Raw genomic sequence first — 23,647 nt, 5'->3', positions numbered from 1 at the left:
TTCGAACGCGTTCTTTTGTCAATAAATTAATCAACTTTTAATGAAAATCCATCCCAATATGCGATCATTTCAGTATCATGTCAATCGCCAACAGATTATACAAAGTAGGCTTCTCACTTTATCGAAGCCGTATCAGGACTTCGGCCTCCGGAATCTGGCAAGTTTATTAAATTGATTCTATCTTTATACATATGTCAGCTGTGCGTATTTGCTCATGCATTTCGGTTCTTCTTTCAGTGCATAAACTATAACGCCCGGTGAAAATGTGGAAACAAGGTACTATCTCTATTGCGTGTTGTACAACAGGCTAGATTTTGAACCTGATAACCGATGTGAATCATTCTGCTTTTCCTTTTTTTTTTTTTTTTTTTTAAAAATTTTATATGCAGTTCATGATGCTAGATGTAGCTGATTTTGTTGTTAATTGATGTCAGTTTCTCCATGATGATTTCATTTATTTATTTTTTTGTTAAATTTCTGGAGGAAATATTTAGTAGGCTTTTGGGCTAGATCCCCAAGGTGTTTCTATGAAATTTGATTTTGATGAAAGTTTTAGTTATTAATGCAATTTAATTTATTTTTATTGTTTTAAAGCTTAGTATAGTGATCAACTGGTCATTAATTTGAATTGGAGAAAAGTTTAGATAGTAAAATAATCAGTTCTATTTTGTAACAGCGATTAGTTCTATCTTACTAGGTTTTATACATGATTATTAAGTAGGTTTTCGTAATCGATAAAAGGAGTAAATACTAAGTATTTGTTCATTTTAATGTTCACTTTACATTGGTTTTTCTATGTTTAACTGTGCCACTGACGGGAAAACAGTATTCTCAGAATTCTTTGGTATATGTAAAGTAGATATCAAGAACAACTTATTTCCAAAAATGGTAATAAGTTAGATGCTGGACATATATTAAACAAGGTTTCAAAAGATACCACGACATCCACCTGACAATTCTTCGATCTGATTTAGATCCTAGTCCGCAAGTAGACTTGAAATTATAGGTGTCGTGATAGATTCTCATATGATGTTCAAGATTCCTTTGACAGCATTTACAACAAAATTTCTAGCTTGGACACGTGTTCAACACTTATATAGATTGTTTCTAATGCGTAGCACACAACTATAAATGCAAATGACGAAATGCATGGAGTGAAATGTGCTTGAAGTTTCTTTGATCATATTGAGAACCAAAATTTATGTCTTGGCCACGTTTCAAACACCTAGTAGATTTTACAGCACTTACCCGAAAATGACAACAGGCATCCATATCTGGTGAATTGTCTATTCCTTGTATAGCAGTCGAGAAATAGCCGATGATGTAAAAGGATATTGTCAATATACTGCAAATGTTTTAAAAGGATCAAACAGTTACCGAGGTGGTCTACCCTTTTGAGGTGAGGTGTATGTCTAGAGGCACAAGTCTTCATACAAAATCAATAGAAGAATTCATACAATTGTCTAATATTCTTGTAAGAAACCATGAAACTGAAAAAGAGGATAATGACAAAGAAGGATTCATGAAGCTGACCATAAATTTATCGAAAATGAGACTTACTTTGTTGTTTTTGTATGCTCGTAATATATGATACACCAACTTGAAAATCTATCACAAAACAATTTAACAAAATTAAAGTCCATATATAAAATATATCAGTAAAGTAGCAAAAGATACATTCTCAAATTAGTAAGCCTAAAGGTAATGTGTATCATGGCTACTAATAGGATTTTTATATGAATCACCAGTATATTGGATTCTTCCATCAGCCCCTCATCACTATCAGTTTTTGAAAAAAAGGAAAAAAAAAAAAAAAAAAAAAACATAGACAATAGAAGCAAAAGAATGGATTGAAGTTACATGTTGTAGATTTCATCACTGGCCATTTGTTGTTGAAAGTTGCAACTTCTGTCGGGAGAGAGGTTTATCGCACTTCAACTTTAGATTTTAGGGCACAATTGATTCACTACTCTCTTCTCTAATTCCCTTTTTTCTTTTTTTCTAGTTTTGACTTTTGGTACGTTAATAATCCCAAAATCATTTGGTCTAAAAAATTAATGTACATAATAAACAACCTATAAAGGGAAAACAAATGATTGCACACTTCAGTTGCCAGGAGGCGTGCACTACTATAACACATGGCATCAAGGTGTAAGTTTTGAGGCACGTAATTCATGCGAGAAGCCCCTAAAGCATTAGTCTTGAATGCTTTTTGGAAAAAGAGAACTGATTTTCCAAAAATGAGAGACAAATATGTTGGGAATCCTTGATGTGTCAATGTTACCAGTGAAAGAGAAATTTTCACCTTTTTTTTTTTTTTTTTTGAGTTATGATATCTTACTATGGTTAAAGGTTTAGGTATCCCCATAAGAAAAGTTATACTTATTGGACAGTTACAAATGCCTTCATGAAATTAAAAAAGTGTTATATTCATATCTCAAAGAAGAAATATGTATTGTTTAACGAGACTGGATTGAGCCCCTAACAGTTTCACAAGGAGTTTATTATGTACTTAAAAATAAATTAAATAAATTTTTACTTTCCTTATATGAAGACTTGATTCCAAGCATCTGAAAAGGTTTGACATAAGATAATATTTACTTGTACTTCCTTATGAATGTTATATACATGGAATTTCGAGATATGCGTTATCAAATATTTTAGTTCTGAGGACTTGAAAATAAAAGATTGCATTGTTGCCTGTTCTTCTTCTTCGTGTTTGGCTTTTTACGACAATTTGTGTTTTGAAGAAGTCGTGCAGAAATCGTGCTCTGTTCATCCATACTCCAACTGTTGTAGATGAAAGGTACATTTTAATTTAGATATCTTTGTTAGGTCTACTGTGAATGCAAATTAATTATTACTCATGTGCAATGTATGGATTAATTCTATTGAGTAGGTACATCAATTTTGGGCCTTAAACAAAATAATATTTTATTTTTGAACTTCTAATGTTTCGTTGAATATTAAAATTGTTTTTCTGCGACTCATTTGGTGACCTGCTACTGATATTGGGAAATGTCAATTTTGAAATTGACAGCATGTATTCTCTCCGTGATGGTTTCTATCTTGACTTCACTGTGAACAACGTTGTCTACAATTTGACTTATGCTCTGTTGCAGTCTATTGTTTCTGCACAGATTTCCTTGTCTTCGTGATAAGCATTGTCAACTATTGCTGAGTGTTCCTTTTGCTATTTATTAACTTCCCTTCATCCATGGACCAGGATTGTTGTACCCTGCTTATTTTCTTATATTCACGATTTGGACTTGGCATTCTTCAGATTTTGCGTTTACTTCTTTTTTCCATATGCAAAATTTTGTGCTAAATATATACTCTTAATTTTAAAATAATTTGTACTGTTTCTGATGTATAGGTTGTCATTACATTTTTCTTGGAACATTTCTTTTGTTGTTTCCGTACCTGTTTATGATTGTAATTTTGTTACAGGGAATAAGAAGATCAAGAACAAGGTAAATTCTGCATCTAATAAAAAGACTACATCAGTTGATCAGAAAGTTAACAAGAGACTTGTTTCCCAGATTTCAGATGACACCACAAGTCCATGCAAAATGCCAAAATGAGCTGCTGCTGCCTGCTCAGTCTCCAAGAATAAATCTCTTTATATGTCCAAAAAATCTTCAGTAATTGAAACAAAAAGGAATCTCTGTGTAGAGGAAGAGATTGAAGCCCTTCATCTGACTGCTGGAGGAGAGGATGGTAGACCCTGTAGAAGACTTACAGATTTCACCTTTCATGATGCGGATGGGAAACAACAGCCATTTGAGATGCTGGAAGTTGATAATATTTATGTGTCTGGTCGAATCTTGCCCCTATGAAGAAGGATATCCAGTTATATGGCTGTCGACTGATATTGCAGATTATGATTGTATTAAACCCTCGAGTGGTTATAAAATGTTCTACGACCATTTCTTTGCCAAGGCTAGTGCATGTGTTGAGGTTTATAAAAAACTGACATCTTCTGGAGGAAATCCTAGCTTAACTCTGGATGAACTGCTCGCTGCTGTTGCCCGTGCATTAACTGGGCAGAAATGCTTCTCTAGTGTTGCGTCAATCAAGAATTTTATACTTTCTCAGGGCGAGTTCATTTTTAAGCAGCTCATTGGTTTGGACGAGACATCAAAGAAGAGTGATGAAAAATTTATTGAGCTACACGTCCTTGCTGCCCTCTGAAATGAGTGTTACAAGCACGAGGATCTTACACATGCCAAATATAGATCCTCAACTGGGACGTTAAAAATTGGTCCAGAATTAAGTGACACAGAATACAAAATGATGCTATCTGGTTCATCAAATTGTCCATAGGAGCATGATGAAGATCTAAAGTTGGCAAGATTGTTGAATGAAGAAGAATACTGGCACTCGATGAAGCAGAAGAAAAACAAGGCTTTGATATCCTCGTCAACCAAATTTTACGTAAAGATTAATGAAGATGAAATTGTGGATGACTATCCCTTGCCTGCTTATTATAAGACGTCTAACCAAGAAACAGATGAATATGTAATCTTTGATAGCGGCATTGATAAATGTCACATAGATGACTTGCCCAGAAGCATGCTTCATAACTGGGCATTGTATAATGCTGACTAAAGGCTGATTTCCTTGGAGCTCCTCCCAATGAAGCCGTGTGCAGATACTGATATAACCATTTTTGGGTCAGGAGTAATGACTGCTGATGATGGATCCGGATATTATTTTGACACCGATAACAATCATTCCTCCTCAAGTGGTCCTGGGTCATCTGAAGTTGATGGAATTCCAATTTATCTCAGTGCCATATAAGAGTGGATGATTGAGTTTGGATCCTCAATGGTTTTCATTTCAATATGCACAGATATGCCTGCCTCTCATTTTTTGTTAAATGCATAGAATTTTTGTTCCCTTGGACGCTGTCTACAATCATTCTAGAATATCTTGTCTTTCTGATTGATTTGTAATTTGAATTACATTTATATTTCTCATCTTGTACAAAAAATATGGTCTGTGACATCCTGCCTGTGAAATGCTTTTGCATCTAAAAAGTTTCTTAGAGAAAGCAAAAGCTGATGTCTTTAATTATTTATGTAAATTAACAAGTGGTTGATGATAACATATGATTGGTTATTGATGAGGACATCCTCCTATTTTAATTTTAATTTTATTTGGACTATTATTTATGTTGTTTAGTTTAGTTGGACTATTAGTTAGTGGGCTTGGCCCTTTCTCTTTAGGGTTTCGTTTTATTATTTAAAACTAGTTTGCCATGTAATTGAGATGGTTTGATGATTATGATGAATTGAGATTGGTTGTGGCGTCTCCTTCCTCTCCCTTCCCCTTTCCCCCCTGAATTTCTGCTTCTCCTCCTGTTTCGCCCCCTCCCCCCCTCTCTTTGGTCCTTCCCCTCTTACTCGTTGTTTTCTTGTTTATCCTGCATCAGTTTTATTATTGGTTTTTCTTAACCATAGCCTATTTGATAGAAGCTTCTCACAATTCCCATGGCAAACTGGTGTTATCTCTTGTAATTTTTATCAGGTATAGGCTTGGCAAGCCGTCAAAGCAATATGCTCCTTGGTACGATCCAGTTTTGAAAACAGCAAGGCTCACAGTCAATATCATTACATTGTTGAAGGAGCAGAGAAGAGTTGCACGCCTTTCTTTTGCAGATGTTATCAAGAGAGTATCAGAGTTCGAAAAAAATTACACTGCTTATATATCGTCCCGTCTGGATATCGTGGAAAGATAGTTGTCGTTCATGGACAGATTATTCATCAGCAGTTTTCAGAATTTCCCGATTAGAAGGTGTGCATTTGTGACAGGCCTTACCAAAAAAATGGAGGAGAGACACCATACCAAATGGTTAGTGAAGAAGAAGGTTCTGCTGAGGAACGAACCAAATTTGAATCCAAGAGCATCTGCAGCACCTGTGATGTCTAATAGAAAGGTCATGCAGGAAACAACAACCATGCTAATCTAAAGAATTTGAGGGGGATATTATTCAAACCATTCTCTGGAGGAGTCAAATGAGGGGACTGTTTATGAAGTTGAAGAGGCAGATGAACTAGAAGAGCAGGATGGAAATGATGAGGATGATGTTTAGGAGAATTTAGTATTTCAAGAGAACATTGACACGCCTCATTTGGAACCACTACAAGTCAATTCATGTTGGAAGAGCAAGGAAATCAAATGGGACGGGTAACCTGTGGGGAAAACATTTTCTGGCGAGGCTCTTTATAGACGGGCCACTGTTCATGGAGATGAGATTGTAGTTGGAGGTGCTATTCTGGTTCAAGTTGACCAATCTGATAAATTTCCATATATATTTTTTTGTGGAATGCATGTATGAAAAAATGGACAGAACCAAAATGTTCCATGGAAGAATGATGCTAAGAGGATCCCAAACTGTTCTTGGAAATGCAGCTAATGAAAGGGAATTGTTTTTGACAAATTAGTGTATGGATTTTGAACTTGAAGATGCCAAACAAGCTATAACTCCAGAGATACGGGTGCTGCACTTTGGACATCAGCACAGGAAAGTTAATGCTGATGCTGACAAGATTGACAGAGTTAGAGCAGAAGAAAGGAAGAGGAAAGGGCTGCTGACTGAATTTTACTGTAAATGCTTGTATTGGCCCGACAGAGGAACTTTCTTTGGCCTTCCTTTCGATGAGATGGGTCTTGGATCTGGTATCTGTCATTCTTGCAAGCTAAAGGAAACTAATAATAAGAGAGAACGAATTGAGGTGAATCCTTCTATGGTCAGTTTTGTATCCAATGGTACAGAATATTGTCTTGATGACTTCATCTACGTTAGTCCAACTCACATTTCTGCAGAGAGTGGAGGGAGGAAGGTTCAAAAGTGGGAGAAATGTAGGGCTGAAAGCTTTTGTCATATGTCAACTGCTTGAGATCATTGTCCCCAAGGAAGCTAAATTAGCTGAAATTAGTTCTACCCGTCAGGAAATTTTTTAGACCTGAAAATATTTCTCCAGAGAAGGCATACTTTTCAGATATTAGAGAAGTAACTTCTACTCTATGAAGCACGGACACTCCAGGACACATGTTGACATGTCATGTGACGGATGTTATTTTTTTAATATTAATTTTCAAATTTCCAACACTTCCACGTGTCAGACACGCTTCCTGCACGTGTCTGACACGCCAAAATAGTCTTTATGATTCTAACACAAGATAAATATGTCCTCAATACATAAAGGAATTTCTAAATATTTCCATTTACCAAGCACTCACTGGTTTCTTTGGGTGTCATGTCCAGATATATTATGGCGAGAAAACACATACAATTCCTGTTGTGGCAATTGAGGGAAAATGTGAAGTCAGAAAGAAGAATGACCTTCGCTGTCAACAAGATTGCCCTGCAATTCTTGACCGTATTTTCTTTTGCGAACATCTATATGATCCTGCTGGAGGGTCTCTCAAGCAGGTAAAATAGGCTGGCTTGTTCACTAATACCTATCTCATCACAATTGATCATTTCTCTTTCTTAACTTCTTTTTTAGATTCTTAATTTTGTTTTGGTTTCACGTATGGCAGTTGCCTGGTCATATCAAATTGAAGTACTCATCGGGGAAACTGGAAGATGATGATGCATTGAGGAAGAAAAAAGGAAAGAGTAGTGAAGGAGAAAATAATTCAGAAGTCAAGACACGACATGAAGCTTCTCAGGGGAAGCCCTTGGCTACTCTGGATATATTTGCTGGTTGTGGTGGTTTGTCTGAGGGACTGCAGCTATCAGGCACCCTTTGTTTTCTCCATTTTATAACTTCCTGAATTTAATGACTATGATTCCTTCAAATGTAGTCAAGTAATTAGGGTGTGATGATTCAATTGTTTTAGGCGTCTCCATCACGAAATGGGCAATTGAATATGACGAGGCTGCTGGAGATGCATTTAAACTAAATCATCTGAGTCGTCCGTGTTCATCAACAACTGTAATGTGATTTTGAGGTGATCATGTAATTTTGTAGCATTTTCTCTCTTACATGCAGAAAATCACACACGAATATGAAAAAGGCAAAACTGTATCAATTACAAGCATAACTCTAATGCAAAAAGATAAATGCGGCTTAATGCAGGGCTGTCGTGCAGAAATGTGGGGATGGAGATGACTGTGTATCAACTTCTGAAGCTGTTGAACAATCTTCTTCTCTGTGTGAGGAAGAGGTTGATAACCTCCCATTGCCTGGACAAGTGGACTTCATCAACGGAGGACCTCCTTGTCAGGTTTGCTAAATCTCTTGGCCCAAAAATTTTGATATTTAATTTCTTATGTGAATTAAATTATAGATTGTTCCTCTGGCAGGGTTTCTCTGGAATGAATAGATTTAATCATAGCACTTGGGGTAAAGTTCAATACTTCAATGCGAAATGATTCTAGCATTTTTATCATTTGCTGATTACTATCGACCAAAGTTCTTCCTCCTCGAAAATGTGAGGACCTTTGTTTCATTCGATCACGGAGAAACATTCGTTTAACTCTAGCTTCACTTCTTGAAATGGTCTATCAGGCAGATGTTTTTGCTTTTGCCCTCAAATGATGAACTTCTATGTTATATAAATGAAGTGTGCAATATTCATTTCTGATATTCTTATTTTGCTCCTGATCAGGTGAGAGTTGGTGTCCTTGAAGCTGGAGCATATGAAGTTCCTCAGTCCCGTAAGAGAGCGTTTATATGGGCAGCCTCTCCGGAGGAGTCCCTTCCCGAGTGGCCAGAATCAATGCATGTGTTTGCTGCACCGAAGTTGAAAATAAGGTTGTCAAAAAATGTATATTATGCTGCTGTAAGGAGTACAGATACTGGAGCTGCATTTAATTCACTGACAGTTAGGGACACAATTGGGGATCTGCTGGTGGTTGGCAATGGGGCATCTAAAATCAGTCTCCAGGTAAGTCCTGCTTATAATCTGTGATGAAAAATACAACTAAAATAAAGTATTAGTAAAAGTGCTGAATGGGTGACTATTGCATATGATCCTTTTTCTGGAGGTGGAGAAAGGAGTTTTAATGTTAAAATGTCCTATATCAGTACGTAATAATATATTTGTGCCCGTGCATTTTATTTCTAATGAAGTATCAAGATGAGCCGATATCCTGGTTCAAAAAGAAAATTTGAGGGAATATGCAAGATTTATCTGATCATATATCCAAAGAAATGTGTGAGCTTAATCTCATCAGGTGCCAGAGAATTCCCAAGTGCCCTGGAGCTGATTGGCGCGACCTTCCAGATGAGAAGGTATCAGCATAATAAATTAGGACATGGATTTGGTCCCTTGAAATTTCTACTTCTGCTTTAGTCTCTTATAATTCATTTGGTTTCTACTGATAATGCAGGTAAAACTATCCACTTGCCAAGTAGTTGATTTGATACCATGGTGCCTTCCTAACACGGCCAAGAGGCACAACCAGTGGAAGGGGCTTTTTGGAAGGCTTGATAGGGAGGGTAATTTTCCCACATCCATAACAGACCGACAACCAATGGGGAAGGTTGGCATGTGTTTTCACCCACAACAAGACAGAATTGTGACTGTTCGTGAATGTGCGCGTTCTCAAGTAAGCCGACTTCCCAGATTGATCAGCAAATTAAAATATTTGGCATTGATAATAATTCTAGAATGCGTAGCTGCACACCTACTGCACTCATGCTGCACACATGAATTGATGAGCCAAGAGCCCTATTAGGTTTGATTATTGGCAAAAATGATCGTCATTCCTTTGATTTTTTTGGTAAAATAATAGAAAATATTTGAAGACTGGAACTTCGTGAAAGCACACTTCAATAGACTTTGTGTGGTTCACAAACATATGAAATTGAATGCATATATAGAGTTTTCGATATGTCATCTTCCATCAATTATCAGACTGATTAACTTTAAAATTTTTGCAGGGCTTCCTGGATAGTATCAGTTCTCAGGTAACGTTTTACAGAAACACAGGCAGATTGGTAACGCCGTTCCTCCTCCCTTGGCATATGCACTCGGAATGAAACTCTTAAAAGTTGTTAAGGGAGACAGGTAATTGAATAATTTGGTTAGTAGTTCAACAATTGAAGATTTCATGAAGTAATTTATCGGGAGCATTCTGTTGATTTTAGAGGAAATGGAGGGAAATGAAGTCGAAGCATATGGAAAAGGTTCTGTTTTTTTTTAAGATAGCATAGGTCATACAGGATACACAAAGCTCCTTTTCCATGTTGATTTTAGTACCCTTGCTTGTCCAATTAAACCATAATCATTCCATTTTTTTTTTAAACCAGGTGGGCAAGTTATTATGAGCTTTTAGAAATGGATGTACATATTGAGAACCAAAGAACTTGATTTGCGGTATTATAAAGGTAATTGACTGTGTTGAGCATAATAAACGGTATAGTTGTGTAATGGCTAGAAGAGATTGAAGATTTCATGGGTTGTGACTCGTATGGAGAGACATAATGCTGTTTTGGGGTACATTGACTTTCAAACTTGTATCTGATAGCCACTCGTCCTGTTAGGGAGAGCAACATCACTGTGGATTTCCAGCAAAGAACTTCTCAATGAATGTAGAGAAGCTGGCACAAATGGTCGTGTCTCATAAAAGCATTTAATCTCTAATGATAAACAATTAATCTGCACCTCTTAGTTAAACCTCCGTACCATTTTTCTTACATTGGCTCGTTTAATTTTAGTCATAGGCGTTTTAAAGGTATCAGGGTTACCATGTTCTTGTTGTGAAGCAAACAGAGACTCCCGAACAACTTGAACTTCGTCGCAGATAGAAAGCTTGCAAACATAATGTCATTCTAACACTGCATAAAATCATAATATATCTATCAGTTTCTCCTTAAATTTGATTCTGCAGGATGGCATATATCAACCGCATTTCTAGGTTGTCAAACGGGAAATTTGTGTCATGGTTACAAAGGGACTTTAATGGAGGGGGAAATGCTCTGAAGAATTCCAGACGCTTTTTATCTGAGAGGGTACCATAGGGTTGGATCGACCAAGACAAAGGGTCACACAACATTGGGAAGGATCGCCTGGTGTATCTGGAAACAAAAACAGTAGAACGGTAGTGCAAAATCCTAAGGCATACCAAAGGGCTGGGTTGATGAAGGAAAAGGGTCATGCAACAAGGAGAATGGTCGCCTCATTGTGGCTCAAGGAAAAATTGCTGAAGAACAACAGCCACCACGATAAAAGATCTGACAACTACCAAATATTAGTAGTAGAAGACCCAAAAAGAAATCTCCCAAGCATCAATTTAGGGTTACCAGTGGTTAGGTACAGCTCGTTTTTCTTTGATTTCAGAACTGTTTTTGGTTGGTTCTTGAAGAGAGTTTCCAATTTCAGGCTCAATTCAAAACCCTAATTTAGAAGTCTGATTTCAAACTAAGAGGAAACCAAAAAATCTTGGTGGAGCCGCTCGCCGGAGAATGGAAGTGATTTCAAGTTTAACCCAAGTCTGATCAAACTTGCTCTTGCTCTGATAACAAATTGAAATTAGGCTGAACTTAGTTTATTCATACAACCAATCCTATATATACTAGTGCAATCCTTTCTGTAAAAGGAAAAGTAAAAAGTTATCCTGCTCCTATAATAATTCCTAGCTAGGCTAGAATATAAGATAAGAGTACAAGTTAAAATAGATCTCCTATTCTAACTAATTCTGTCTCTTATGTTCATTTCTTAGATTCTTAATTCGTTCAGGGTGCATGTGTAGTAGTTGCCAGATCACATCAAATTAAAGCTTTCTTCAGTGAAACTGGAAGAAAAAAAAAGGAAAGACTGGAGGAGGAGAAAGTACTTAAGCAATCTGGCACCCTTTTAATTTCTCCATTTTATAACTCCATGAATTGATTGACTATGATTTCTTCAAAAGTAAATAAGTAATTTGCTTCTGATGCTTCAAATCTTTTAGATGTCTCCACCATAAAATGGGATATTGAATATGACGAGGCTGCAGAAGATGCATTTATACTTAATTATCCTGAGTTGTTTGTGTTCATCAAAAATTGTAATTTGATTCTGGGGTTAGCGTGTAATTGTGTAATATTCTTTCTTCTCACGACAAAATCACAAACACAGGAGACAGGAAAAAAGGAAGACCTTTATCAATTACAAAACACAAATATACTGTGAAAAGATAAATGTGGCTTAATGCAGGGTTGTCTTGCAGAAGTGTGGGGTGGAGATGACTCATTTCAACCCCTGAAGCTGTTGAGCAAGCTGCGTCACTGAGCAAGGAAGAGTTTGATAACCTGCTAGTTTCTGAACAAGTGGACTTCATCAACAATGGACCTCCTTGTCTGGTTTGCTAAGTCTCTTGGCCCATATTATACCTTGTTAATTAATTTCCTATGTAAATTAAATGAAATATTTTTCCTCTGGCAGTTCTATAGAATGAATAGATTTAATCATAGCACCTTGTCATGGGTTGGACCATTTACTTTTATTTTATATAGTTGGGCTTGTATTCTTAGTGGGGCTAGCCCAGAGCCCTTTAGGTTGTTTTGTTCTATATATAGTTGTATATCTGCAATTGGAAAGGACGATGAATTGAATTGAAATTGAGGCTTTTGGCTTGCAGCTATCGTTTTCTCCCCTTCTCCGTGAATCTCCCCTTCTCCCTTGGCTTCTTCCCCTTTCTTCTTCTACTTTTTCTTCTCTGTTGCTGTACTCTTCTTCTTCTTCTCTACATCTCAGTTCTTCTCTATTTTCTTGTTCTTATTTTTTATCATTTAATCCCTCGCCATTCTCCTTTTATCTTAATTTGGTTCCAAATTCAGCTGGTTTCAGCTGGATTACTTCATTGTTTGAGCTGTACGAGTGGATGGTTGCGAATTGAGGTTTAATTCGTGACAAAATGGTATCATCAGGGAAGATTTTAATAGAATACATGAGCAGATGATTCAATGTTGACTGAAATTATCGAAGCTAAATCAGCCTCCAGAGATAAGTCCAATCATTACAGTTCTTCTGCAGAAATGGTGGAGACTTTGGATGTGCAAATGGGCGATTCGGGTTCTGAATCAAAGGAGGGCCTAGTCAAGCAGGTTAGTTCATCTGATTTGAGCATAGATGATGATTCAGTTGCTGCAATTACCAAGTGTGTTGTCAATGGGGATAGTGAAATTATGGTTACTCCTAATGAAAAAGTAAAGAATGAAAAAAATTTGGTGGGTCGAGAGAATGGATTCCATGTAAGAGATCTTGTTTGGGGTGAAATTAGGAGTCAGCCACTGCTAAAAGTGAAGATGTTGGTGTTGAGCATAGTGAGAATGAGATATATATGCCAGGAATTAATAGCTAAAGAGAATAGCGTTAATACAACAAGTGGGCTTAAGGGAAATATTAGGCTGCCTAAGATGGTTTTTCCACTTTTTGGGGGAGAAGGAGCTAGGTAATGGGTAAGGAAAGCTATAAAATATTTCCAACTTTTTCAAACTCCCGATGAACTTAGATTGGAAGTTGCTGAAAAGTACTTGGAAGGGAAAGCTTGTATATGGTTTTATGGATTCATTGCAAATCATCTTAGGGCAATTGGAATTTGTTCTCTGAGGAACTTTGCAAGAGATTTTCAGAAACAATTGAGGAAGAAGTGGTTGAGACATTTTGCAAAATTAAGCAACTAGGACCAAATGAAGATAAAGGCTATGAGCTAAAGGAGAATCAGGAAGGGAGTTGAGAATTTTGGAGAATTGGCTGACTATCGAAGAAAGGAAGAGTGAAGTCGAGATAAAAGTTGCTGAAGGCGTACTACAGCCAATGTTGCCTCGGGTTGGAAGCAATGGAATTAAATCTGGGCAATCTTTAATTCAACAAACGAACATTGTATCCATTTCATCTAGGATGAAAAATTGGGCAATGAAGAACAGAAGTTTTCAACGAGGGACCCAATAGAATTGGGACAGATACAGGGGATTAAGAAGACATTTAAAACTACTGAGGAACATAGGATGGATATTGAGTTGGGTTTGATTGCTGCTCAACTTCTACAGTAGAAATCTGAGTCCCTTCAGGTCGGGGATGTAAAGATTTCGCCTGAAAATCTTAAGGTAAGGATTTTAGATTTGAAGACAAATTTTTGCAAGGAAGAATCAGTGATTGAGATTCTTAATGAAGCCTTATCTTTTAAGGAAGAAAATAAGGATCATTTAGGGATTTTGTTACCAAAACTTACTTAGTTATACCCGGTAGGGTAGAAAATGAGTGGGTTGAGAGCCTTTTTAATTTTTCTTGGAAATCAACGGATCTAAATGCCACAATCACAATGCTTGAAGAATGGTCAAAACAATGGGATTCCTCTGTTTTTGAATCTGAAATTAAAAATATAGGAGATGAAGTTTTGTCTACCTTGAGTTGACATTCATAGGAGCTCAACATCTAAAGCCTTCTACCAAGAATTCTTTTGCTGGCAATAGAGAATCCGAATTTATTGGAAAAAATGTGAGAGCTCAGAACAAGATGGATGAAGAAAAGAGTGAGGCACTAGAGTTCCATGAGGCATATATCACCTTGCACTACTTGCTTAAGCCAAGGGTAGTGAAGAGAATGAGGCAGCTAATTTCATACAAAGAAGACATTCCAACTTTGAACCTTGAGGAAAAGGTTAATTTATGGGAAAGGGATGTTATGGGTTGGACCATTTACTTTTATTTTATGTAGTTGGGCTTGTACTCTTAGTGGGCTAGCCCAAAGCCCTTTAGGGTTATTTTGTTCTATATATAGTTGTATATCTGCAATTGGAAAGGACGATGAATTGAATTGAAATTGAGGCTTTGCCTTTCATCCATCGTTTTCTCCCCTTCTCCCTGAATCTCTGCTTCTCCTCTGGCTTCTTTTCCTTTCTTCTACTTCTTCTTCTCCGCTGTTGTACTCTTCTTCTTCTTTGTATCTCTGTTCTTATCTGTTTTCTTGTTCTTATTTTTCATCATGAATCCCTTCCCATTCTCCTTTTATCTTAATTTGGTTCCAAATTCAGCTAGATTACTTCATTGTTTGAGCTGTGCGAGCGGATGGTTGTGATTGAAGTTTAATTCGTGACACACCTGGAGTATACTTAAATTTGAAATGATTCTAGAATTTTTATCCTTAGTTGATTACTATCAACTGAAGTTCCTCCTTGAGAAGGTGAGGAACTTTGTTTCTTTCAATCACGGAAAAACATTTCGTTTAACTCTTATCTTCTCTTCTTGAAATGGGCTATCAGGTAGACGTTTTTGCTTTCACCACCAACTGATGAAATTTTATGTTCTATAAATAAAGTTCGCTTGTTGCATAAATCACTGGAGCATATGATGTTCCCCACTCCCAGAAGTGAGCATTTATATGGGTGACCTATCCTGAGAAGTCCCTTCCCGAGTGGACTAGAACGAATGCACGTTTTAGCTGCACCAGCATTGAAAATCCAGATGTCTCAATTTATATTATGGTGTATGCTGCTGTAAGGAGTATGGTTAGTGAAGCACTCTGATGTTGGTAGTGGGGCTTCTAAGACCAGTCTATCGGTAAGCCCTGCTTATGATCCATGGTACAAAATATCATGAAAAAGAAATAATGAAAGTGTGGAAATGGGTAAAATTGCACATTATCTGTTTTGGAGGTGGAGAAAAAGGTTTTAGAGCATGTTTGTTAGTGCTTAAAAGATACTTTTGTAGAATTTAAGTTTACCTGTATTCACTAGAAAAGCAAGTTTTGCCAGTAAAAATAAGTGACTTTTGAAAATCAAGGCTGGAAAAATAATTAACTTAAAAGTACATTGGCTTTTAAAGCACAACTAAACATGCTCTTAATGCTCAAATGCTTTCTATATCAGTATTAAATTTCGTGTTTGTGCTAGTGCGTTTGACCCAATATCTTGGTTCCAAAAGAAGATTCGAGGGACCATGGAGGTGTTACCCGATCATTTATTGAAAGAAACGAATGAATTCATCAGAAATCAAACAATTCCCAAGTGGCCAGGAGCTTATGGTTCGAACTTCCAGTTGAAAAGGTACAGGTGTAATAACATAGTGCTGAGACTGTATCAAGGAATAAAATGAAACTAAAATCTTGTCCAGAGTTATTAAATTCTATGTAGTGGTCCTTATTGAACAATCTTAGTTTCAGCGTTGCCGTGTCATAGATATTAAGGGAGTTGTTATCTTACAATTCATTTGTTGTCAACTGAAATGCAGGTAAAAAATTCTTGACTGGTGAAGTAGCTGATCTGATACGATGGTGCCTCCCTAATACAGCCAAGAGGCACAACGAATGGAATGGGATTTTTTGGAAGGCATAAATTGGAAAGGTAATTCTCCGACTTCGATCACAGAGCCCCAACCAATGGAGAAGGTGGCATGTGCTTTCACGCCTGAACAAGACAGGATTGTGACTGTCCGTGAGAGCACGTTCTCGAGTAAGCCTACTTCCCTCATTCTTTCAGCTAATTAAAATATTTGGTATTGATTATCATTCAAGAATTTGTTGCTTCACACCCTGCACACAGGGGCGGAGCTACAGGGAGGATGGCGGCCTCCCTCAACATTTTAAATTTTTTTGGAAATTTTTAGGATTGTTTGATTTTTTTTAATATATACATAATATATGTCAATTTTGCCCCCAACAAATTTTTTTTTTTTGTCCCCCCCCCCCAAATGTAAATCTTGGCTCCGCACCCGCACTACACAGATGTTGCACATATGCTGCACATATGAATTAATCGGCCAAGAGTCCATTTAGATTGTTAGCTTATTTGGTAAAACTATTTCTGATTTCCCTTTTCTGGTAAAATAATAGGAAAAAGGTAAAAACTAATTTAATGACTAGAACTTGCTAAGAAAATACACTTCCAAAAACATGGTTGTTAACTTGTGTTTGTAGAATATAGATGTTTGTTAGATTGAATGATTAACGAGCTTCTCTATGCTTTTTTCTTCTTTTGATTAGTGTCTGCTAATGTTTTTATTTATCCTTTTAGATTTATAATAGAGTTAGGAAATTTTAATCAATTAGGCCTATTTTACATTGCTGGATGTCAGCAGTTTTGACTACCTGCATGTATAGAAATACTGGTCATTGATTGAAAAATGTGTTGTTAAACTCACATGATGTCGAAGAAGCTATCAAGCTTATTGTATATGTAGCATGATTGAATTTTAATTGCATAAAGTTTTGGATTCCTCGTACGACATTGATTTCAATCCTAAGTGTTATGTAGCACCAGGCTGCTACTCGAATGTTGTGCTGCTTAAAGGCCCTTGCACACATTTGTTAGGTCGAACTTGCTAGGCTGAAAATGGAACGGTTTCAACAATTATAAAAAAGGTTCATAAGGAGAATTGTTAAAAAATAAATTATGCAAAATAGACACAAATGGACTAATTCTTTTGGCTCATATAAAATTTATTTTCACAAGTTTCCTACCATTTTACCTATAGGTTTGACTACAATATTGTATCATCATTCTAATACATTATACATGTTTGAATTCACTTGTACAACCTTCCAATTTAAAAAAAAATAAAAATAAATAAATTTAAGACATTGAATCAACATTTTTTTTTTTTTTGGGTCTTCTTATTAGCCCCTGTCTGTCACCTATTATTTGACAAAATAAGGAGTTTTGAATAGAATGTGTTGTTAAAAAGTAAAGAAATTTTATTGGTTTACCTATGTGGAATATTTTATTATGTAAATGTGTGGTGAAGAATAACACTATAGTAAACAATTTAAAATTTTAAAGGTCGTCAAATAGGCCCTTATTTCTATGCGTATAGATTGAAGAAAGGGGTACAAGGTAAATGATTTGGGGTCATTTTGTAAGAAATTGTTAGTTTTCAATGGAAGTGTGCTAGTCCTTTTGTTTACTATAACACCAAAATGGCTCCTCTAAACCCTTCACACAATTCAATAAACTCAAACAATATTAGTGAAAGAGAATATTCATCGTAATTTTTAATTATACGATAAATACAAATGGCAAGTAAAAATAACAGTGAAATTGAACACTTTGCGGTCAAAATCTCACCATGGCATCAATACAAAGAAAAAGGAAAAATAAAAAGTAAACCGAGAAAGAATAAACAAATGGACAAGTGAACCATAAAATATTACGCATTTATAATATTTGGAAAATTGCATGATTGGTCTCAAATATAGTCTTTGTAGTAAGTTGGTCCTAAACGTTTCAAAGAGTAAGTTGAACATTTTTTTTCGATGACGGGGGAACCCGCAGCCGCTACCTTTCGGGTGCGCACTGGATAAACCCTCAAGTTGACGCAATAACTTGCAAATCACGTCAATCAGGTAAAACGCACTAGACAATCCCAATGTGATAGGCTCGAACGAGAAAGTATTTGTAGGGGAATTCGAACTCGTGATTAAAGACTTTCGCGCTCACCTACTCCACTAACTCGACCACCTTATGAGGGGCAATTGCACTTGAATCTCTCACCTGTTACTATAGTGACAATAATTGGTTGATAACGAAAATGGTCAAAATATTTATTAAACTATCGCGTCGTCGTGAGAACACATCCACTTCAAATTACCAAACATCTACACAAGTTAGAAAGCAAAATTTAGCTTCATAGAATGCCCATGTTGGCTAGTTTTTATACATTCAAATCACCATTTATTCTATATTTCAAAGGATTTAGAAATATTGTATATTTATTTATTTAAAATTAAAATTGTTTATACACTTTTCAAACATGCTTACAATGACGACGTGAAAATTATTAAATGTTGGATGGTTTCCACAGTGAGTTTTAGACAATTTTTATTTATAGTAAAAGGTTAGCAACTAACTAATTGCTTTTTAAAGACTAGAAACCAATTCGTAACACGGGCAATAGATTGAGGGTTAATTATATCATTTTCACCGCTATCACTGTATCACCGTCAATTCGATTTCCCCTTCCAGCATTTCCTTTCTCCTAAAAAATCCCAGTCCAGATCTGTTGGAACTGCACTCAAATTCCCGTCAAGAAATCTCATAAAAATGTTTCTCTTGGATTGGTTTTACGGCGTCTTGGCCTCACTTGGCTTGTGGCAAAAAGAGGCCAAGATCTTGTTTCTTGGCCTCGATAATGCCGGTAAAACTACCCTCCTTCACATGCTCAAAGACGAGGTAATAATTTTTATCCCTTTTTTTCAGAATTATGGGAATGATGAAATTTAATTTTTTTTACATGGATTTTTTGATGGTTTTGTTGGCTTGGATTGTTTGTAGAGATTAGTGCAGCATCAGCCGACGCAATATCCGACATCAGAAGAGCTGAGTATTGGGAAAATTAAGTTCAAAGCCTTTGATTTGGGAGGTCATCAGATCGCCCGTAGAGTCTGGAAGGATTACTATGCCAAGGTATATATATTGCACAAGTAATTAATCTAGATACGTGTGTATCCTACGCTAATTGTGTGTCTTAAATTGAACGGGATCCAAATTTGTCTCTCTTTTCGTTTTTGTTTAAACGGGATTAAGATTGTTGCTGTGGAATTCACTGTTAGCTGTGAATTTTTTTTTATTGTACGACGGGAGTAAGATAGCTTAAATTAAGTTATTGATCTGATCTTTCTTGCCAGTGTACTACTGAATTGAATTCTGCATAGCTTGGTTTTTGCTGATATTTCCAGTGATCTGTATTACTGGTTGAGATGGTTATTCTGAATCTTATGTAGAGTAATTTTTCATTTGGAAAGTTCGATTTCATAATGTTAGTGGGCTTTTCGAGCTGGTTTCTTTTTGAAAGCATGTAAAATACGGTTGTTGTACTTGCAACCGCATTATGTAAATTGCCATGGTTTCTAGTTACATTTCTTCCTCTCCGTTATGGAGATCACTAGAAGCATTATGCTTCCTGATATATATTTGGACATTTCATAACTGAAGTCTCTACTCCAACTACTTTCTCGTCCCCTCCTGCTGCCAGCACAGACCCTTATCCCACTAGCTAAACAACCCTCCGCTAACCAATCCCCTCTCCACTCACATCCCCTCGAAGCGTGTGAAATCTTTGATTGAACTTGAGGGGACTAAAGTCCACCATGCGAGCTGATAAAACATGAACAAAAGAGGCTGCCCACCAGCTAGCTAGTCTTCAGAGGGGAAATGGAATTCAAGAACCAAAACAAAGGCAGACCCATTGATCACCAAACACACCAAACTTGAAACACTCGTTACTAAAGTTACAGCCTACCTAAATACATATCAAGAAATCTAACAATCACCCCGATACATATGGAGAAGGGAGGAGAAACAAAAGACCAAATAAAATAAAAGAAAGATGAGAAAATGAGATTCTTGAAATAATACACAAATGCTTTAAGGATGTCCAGGTATCTAGGAAATTTATTTGCTTTTTTGCACTTTTAATTTTTACAAGGGTAGTTTAGGTTTTTTAATATTTTTTCCAAATAAAAAGTTGCTAAAGTTGAAATTTGATCAACAGTTGTCAAGGAAGATCTCTGTATTTTTTATAAGAGATGGACAGCATCTGGAATATTAGTTATCCAAGTTCTTACGGTAGTTATATTTAAACTTAATATCTTTTAGAATCTAGTAGTGGTCATAAACAACAATTTACAAGTCATTTTAATAATTAGAAACCACTAACGGGAACAATCATCAATTTAAAGTTCATGTTAATAAACATCACAATAAAAACATGTTGTGGCTAAAAGCGTGCACAGTTATGGCACTAAAGGTTATGGGGCAACCATGTTTTGTGTTCAAAATCTGTATATCTTTTTGTCTCGTTAATTACCTCCGTGTAATAACTGCTTCTCGTCTGGTGCTAACACGTTCCCCTAATGTTTATATAGGTTGATGCTGTAGTGTATCTGGTGGATGCATATGACAAGGAGCGTTTCGCAGAATCAAAGAAGGAATTGGATGCGCTCCTTTCTGATGAAGCTCTTGCCAATGTTCCCTTCCTCATTTTGGGGAACAAGATTGATATACCGTATGCTGCCTCAGAAGATGAGTTGCGCTACCACCTTGGCCTGACTGGTGTAACCACTGGCAAAGGGAAGGTGAATCTTGCAGATTCTAATGTGCGCCCATTGGAAGTATTTATGTGCAGCATTGTACGTAAAATGGGGTATGGTGACGGCTTCAAATGGGTGTCTCAATATATTAAGTAAGACGTTCGTCAGAAAAATGTTCGATTAATTTACACCAATCCCTCGTCTCTTGACAAAGGATATGAAAAAGGCAAGGAAAGAAGAAAATTCATTCTTTTCACTGTGATTTACTCTGTTATCTTCAATCGCAGTCGTGTCCTTATTTGAATTGTCTGTTCTACTATGAATTTTGTTAGAGCCCGAAAACTGGATATTTTCTCTAGTATTCACTGTTTGTAAAATATTATGAGAAATGGGGTTAAGAATTGAAAATAATGTTTGTCTTTTCATTTCGGATTTGTCTGTGTAAGGTTTTGCAGAGGTGGTGGTGTTAATTTGCTTGTCTTGCAGAATAAAACTGTTCTTTCTTTCTGCTGCAGTTTTGTTATATGCACCATATTTTCCCAACAGAAACTAATTTTCTGGGATCTACGGAGGAAGGACTAGGATAGGAGAGTATGTATGTATTTACTTATTCTCAAAACTTTTGCTTCGAAACGACTTTTTCTTAACGTGGAAGCATCTTACATACCCTCTAGACGCCATGTGACGTGACTCAAACTAGAACAGTGAGTTGAGTACAAACAAAACAAGGCTAAGAGATTTGCTAGGTTCATTTTTGTTATATAAATGATGTGTCTTATCCTAGATTCTACTCAGCTTGACCAATATGCAAAAGGGCTGACGTGACGCCTATTGATAAGACACAAACGCATTATGACACACTAATGGAAACAAAACATGGGCCATCCCAAGAATGTTGAAAAGTTTGTGAATCAAAAGTGATATCGAATAACGAATTTATGGTGATTGATTGTGTGATATGACATCTAGTGAAAATTCATATATTAAAGAGAGTGACAGCATTTTCTTTGCCTCCCACGGCTGTCACCAACCAAAACTATTCGTCGCAATGTGATTGTTTGTTCCAAGTTTATAGAAATTTTATTGAGTGAATTATCGAAATGGTCATTGAATTTTGTAAAAGATTTTTATGAGTTACTGAACTTTAAAAATCACCTCATTCATCACTAAACTTTGTAAAAGGTTTTCACGGGGTCATTAACCATGAAAATCTTTTACAAAGTTCAGTGACCATTTGAGTAATTCACTCAAATTTTATTAAATTTAATTCAATTAAGCTATTTGTATAACTCTTGTTGTCAATCATCGTTGATAACTTTGATGTTATCAAAATTTAGGCAGTTGATTTAAAAAATAGTTTTTGAAATGAATGATTGTGATGCTGTTAAATATGAAATTTTCAAACAATGTTGTCAACTAAAGTTATGCAAATAGCATGATTCAGAGTAATTTGATAGTTGTATAAATCATCATATTTTCAATTCATCTAGTCCAAGCTTACGGATCGATGTGCAATTTTTTTTATAGAGTCTGACCAATTGATTTCAATAACTATAAATACTTGTTGATAAGGTTCACTCTGACTACATCTTGATACAGAGTATGAAGATAAGCTCGAGCTCATTCCAGTCATCATGCCTTGGGAGAATGAGCTTGTTATTAAGATCATAATTTGAAACAAAAAGCCCCGGCATTGTAGAGTCCCATTTGAAATTAAGGGTGTCAATGAGTCGGGCCGAAATTTTAGGCTCGGGCTTTTTTAGATCAAGCTTTTTTTGGCTTGAGCCGAGCCGAGCAAAAGCACGATGATAATTTAAGGCTCAACTCGAACTTTTGGCTTGGACTTTACTGAGCCAAGCTGGCTCGTGTCTTTTTTTTGGCCTCTCCGTTCCATAGCTGCTGCCTCACAGGCAGCAAATTTAGCTGCCTGTTTCTGCTGCCTCACAGGCAACTTTATAACTGCCTGTTGGCAGCATTTCTGCTACTGGTTCAGGTAGCTAAGCTGCCTGTTGGCAGCAGAAATGCTGCCTCAACAGGCAATTGAGGAAGCCAAACAGGTTGAAAGTTTTTTCCTTCTCTTTTCCTTTTCCTTTCTCTCTCATTTTTTTTTTTAATTAAACAGGCCGGTTCGTGCTCGAGCCGACTCCCCAAAATGGGGCTTGGCCCGAGCCTCGAGTCTGGCCGGCTAGAGCTTTTTTTGGCCAAGCCACAGGACGACCGGAGCTGACAAGCCCAATTGCCACCACTACTTGAAACACACCCTTTTGATAGTAGATTCCTATCTCATATCTACTACACTGGAGCACTCCAACTATTTCTCATCTCTTAAATGAAATTGGCAAGAGATGAAATTGGCAATGAAACTCTTAAAACCATAGGAGTTTGCTTTCATCATATCATCTCCAACTTCACTGAGATGAGTGCAAGTCCTTAATTCATATTCAAGTGCACTTTCTTTTTGAGTTTATTTGTCCATTTGAATATCTTTTTACGAGAGAGATGATAAAACCACATGTGACGCTTTATTTTAGGTACATAGAAGCTTTATTCAAGCCCTATTACTATGTGCAATTTTTGAAAATTTCATGTATCAAATTAAGCCCTTGTTTGAGTTTCATCCTCATCAAAAAAGTATATTGATAGAAAATGTATAATTAAAAAATAGAGAAAAGTCATGAATTTG

At 36.4% G+C, this 23,647-nt stretch overlaps 1 protein-coding gene, 1 long non-coding RNA gene and 1 pseudogene across 2 annotated transcripts; all 3 read left to right on the top strand.

Moving 5' to 3' along the window:
- Nucleotides 1-1,797: 1,797 nt before the first annotated feature.
- LOC111394610 lies at nt 1,798-11,386 on the top strand (annotated as a pseudogene).
- Nucleotides 11,387-14,864: 3,478 nt separating this feature from the next.
- LOC111394617 lies at nt 14,865-17,305 on the top strand. The gene is made up of 3 exons (XR_002702652.1): nt 14,865-15,500; nt 15,833-15,985; nt 16,170-17,305. It is a non-coding gene; the product is annotated as an uncharacterized LOC111394617 (long non-coding RNA).
- Nucleotides 17,306-18,880: 1,575 nt separating this feature from the next.
- LOC111394602 (GTP-binding protein SAR1A-like) lies at nt 18,881-21,471 on the top strand. The gene is made up of 3 exons (XM_023020506.1): nt 18,881-19,105; nt 19,208-19,339; nt 20,800-21,471. Exons 1-3 carry the CDS (start codon nt 18,977-18,979, stop codon nt 21,118-21,120), a joined length of 582 nt encoding a protein of 193 aa, XP_022876274.1. The 5' UTR covers nt 18,881-18,976; the 3' UTR covers nt 21,121-21,471.
- The last annotated feature ends 2,176 nt before the right edge of the window (nt 21,472-23,647 follow it).

This window comes from Olea europaea, chromosome 1, assembly GCF_002742605.1.
Source record: "Olea europaea var. sylvestris chromosome 1, O_europaea_v1, whole genome shotgun sequence".
Lineage (NCBI taxonomy): Eukaryota > Viridiplantae > Streptophyta > Magnoliopsida > Lamiales > Oleaceae > Olea > Olea europaea.
This window is presented reverse-complemented; position numbering and strand designations above follow the sequence as displayed.

Coding starts and splice junctions, on each gene's coding strand:
- LOC111394602 (XM_023020506.1), top strand. CDS start 18,977: ATGTTTCTCTTGGATTGGTTTTACGGCGTCTTGGCCTCACTTGGCTTG. Junction 19,106..19,207: donor TTCACATGCTCAAAGACGAG/GTAATAATTTTT, acceptor GATTGTTTGTAG/AGATTAGTGCAGCATCAGCC. Junction 19,340..20,799: donor GGAAGGATTACTATGCCAAG/GTATATATATTG, acceptor ATGTTTATATAG/GTTGATGCTGTAGTGTATCT.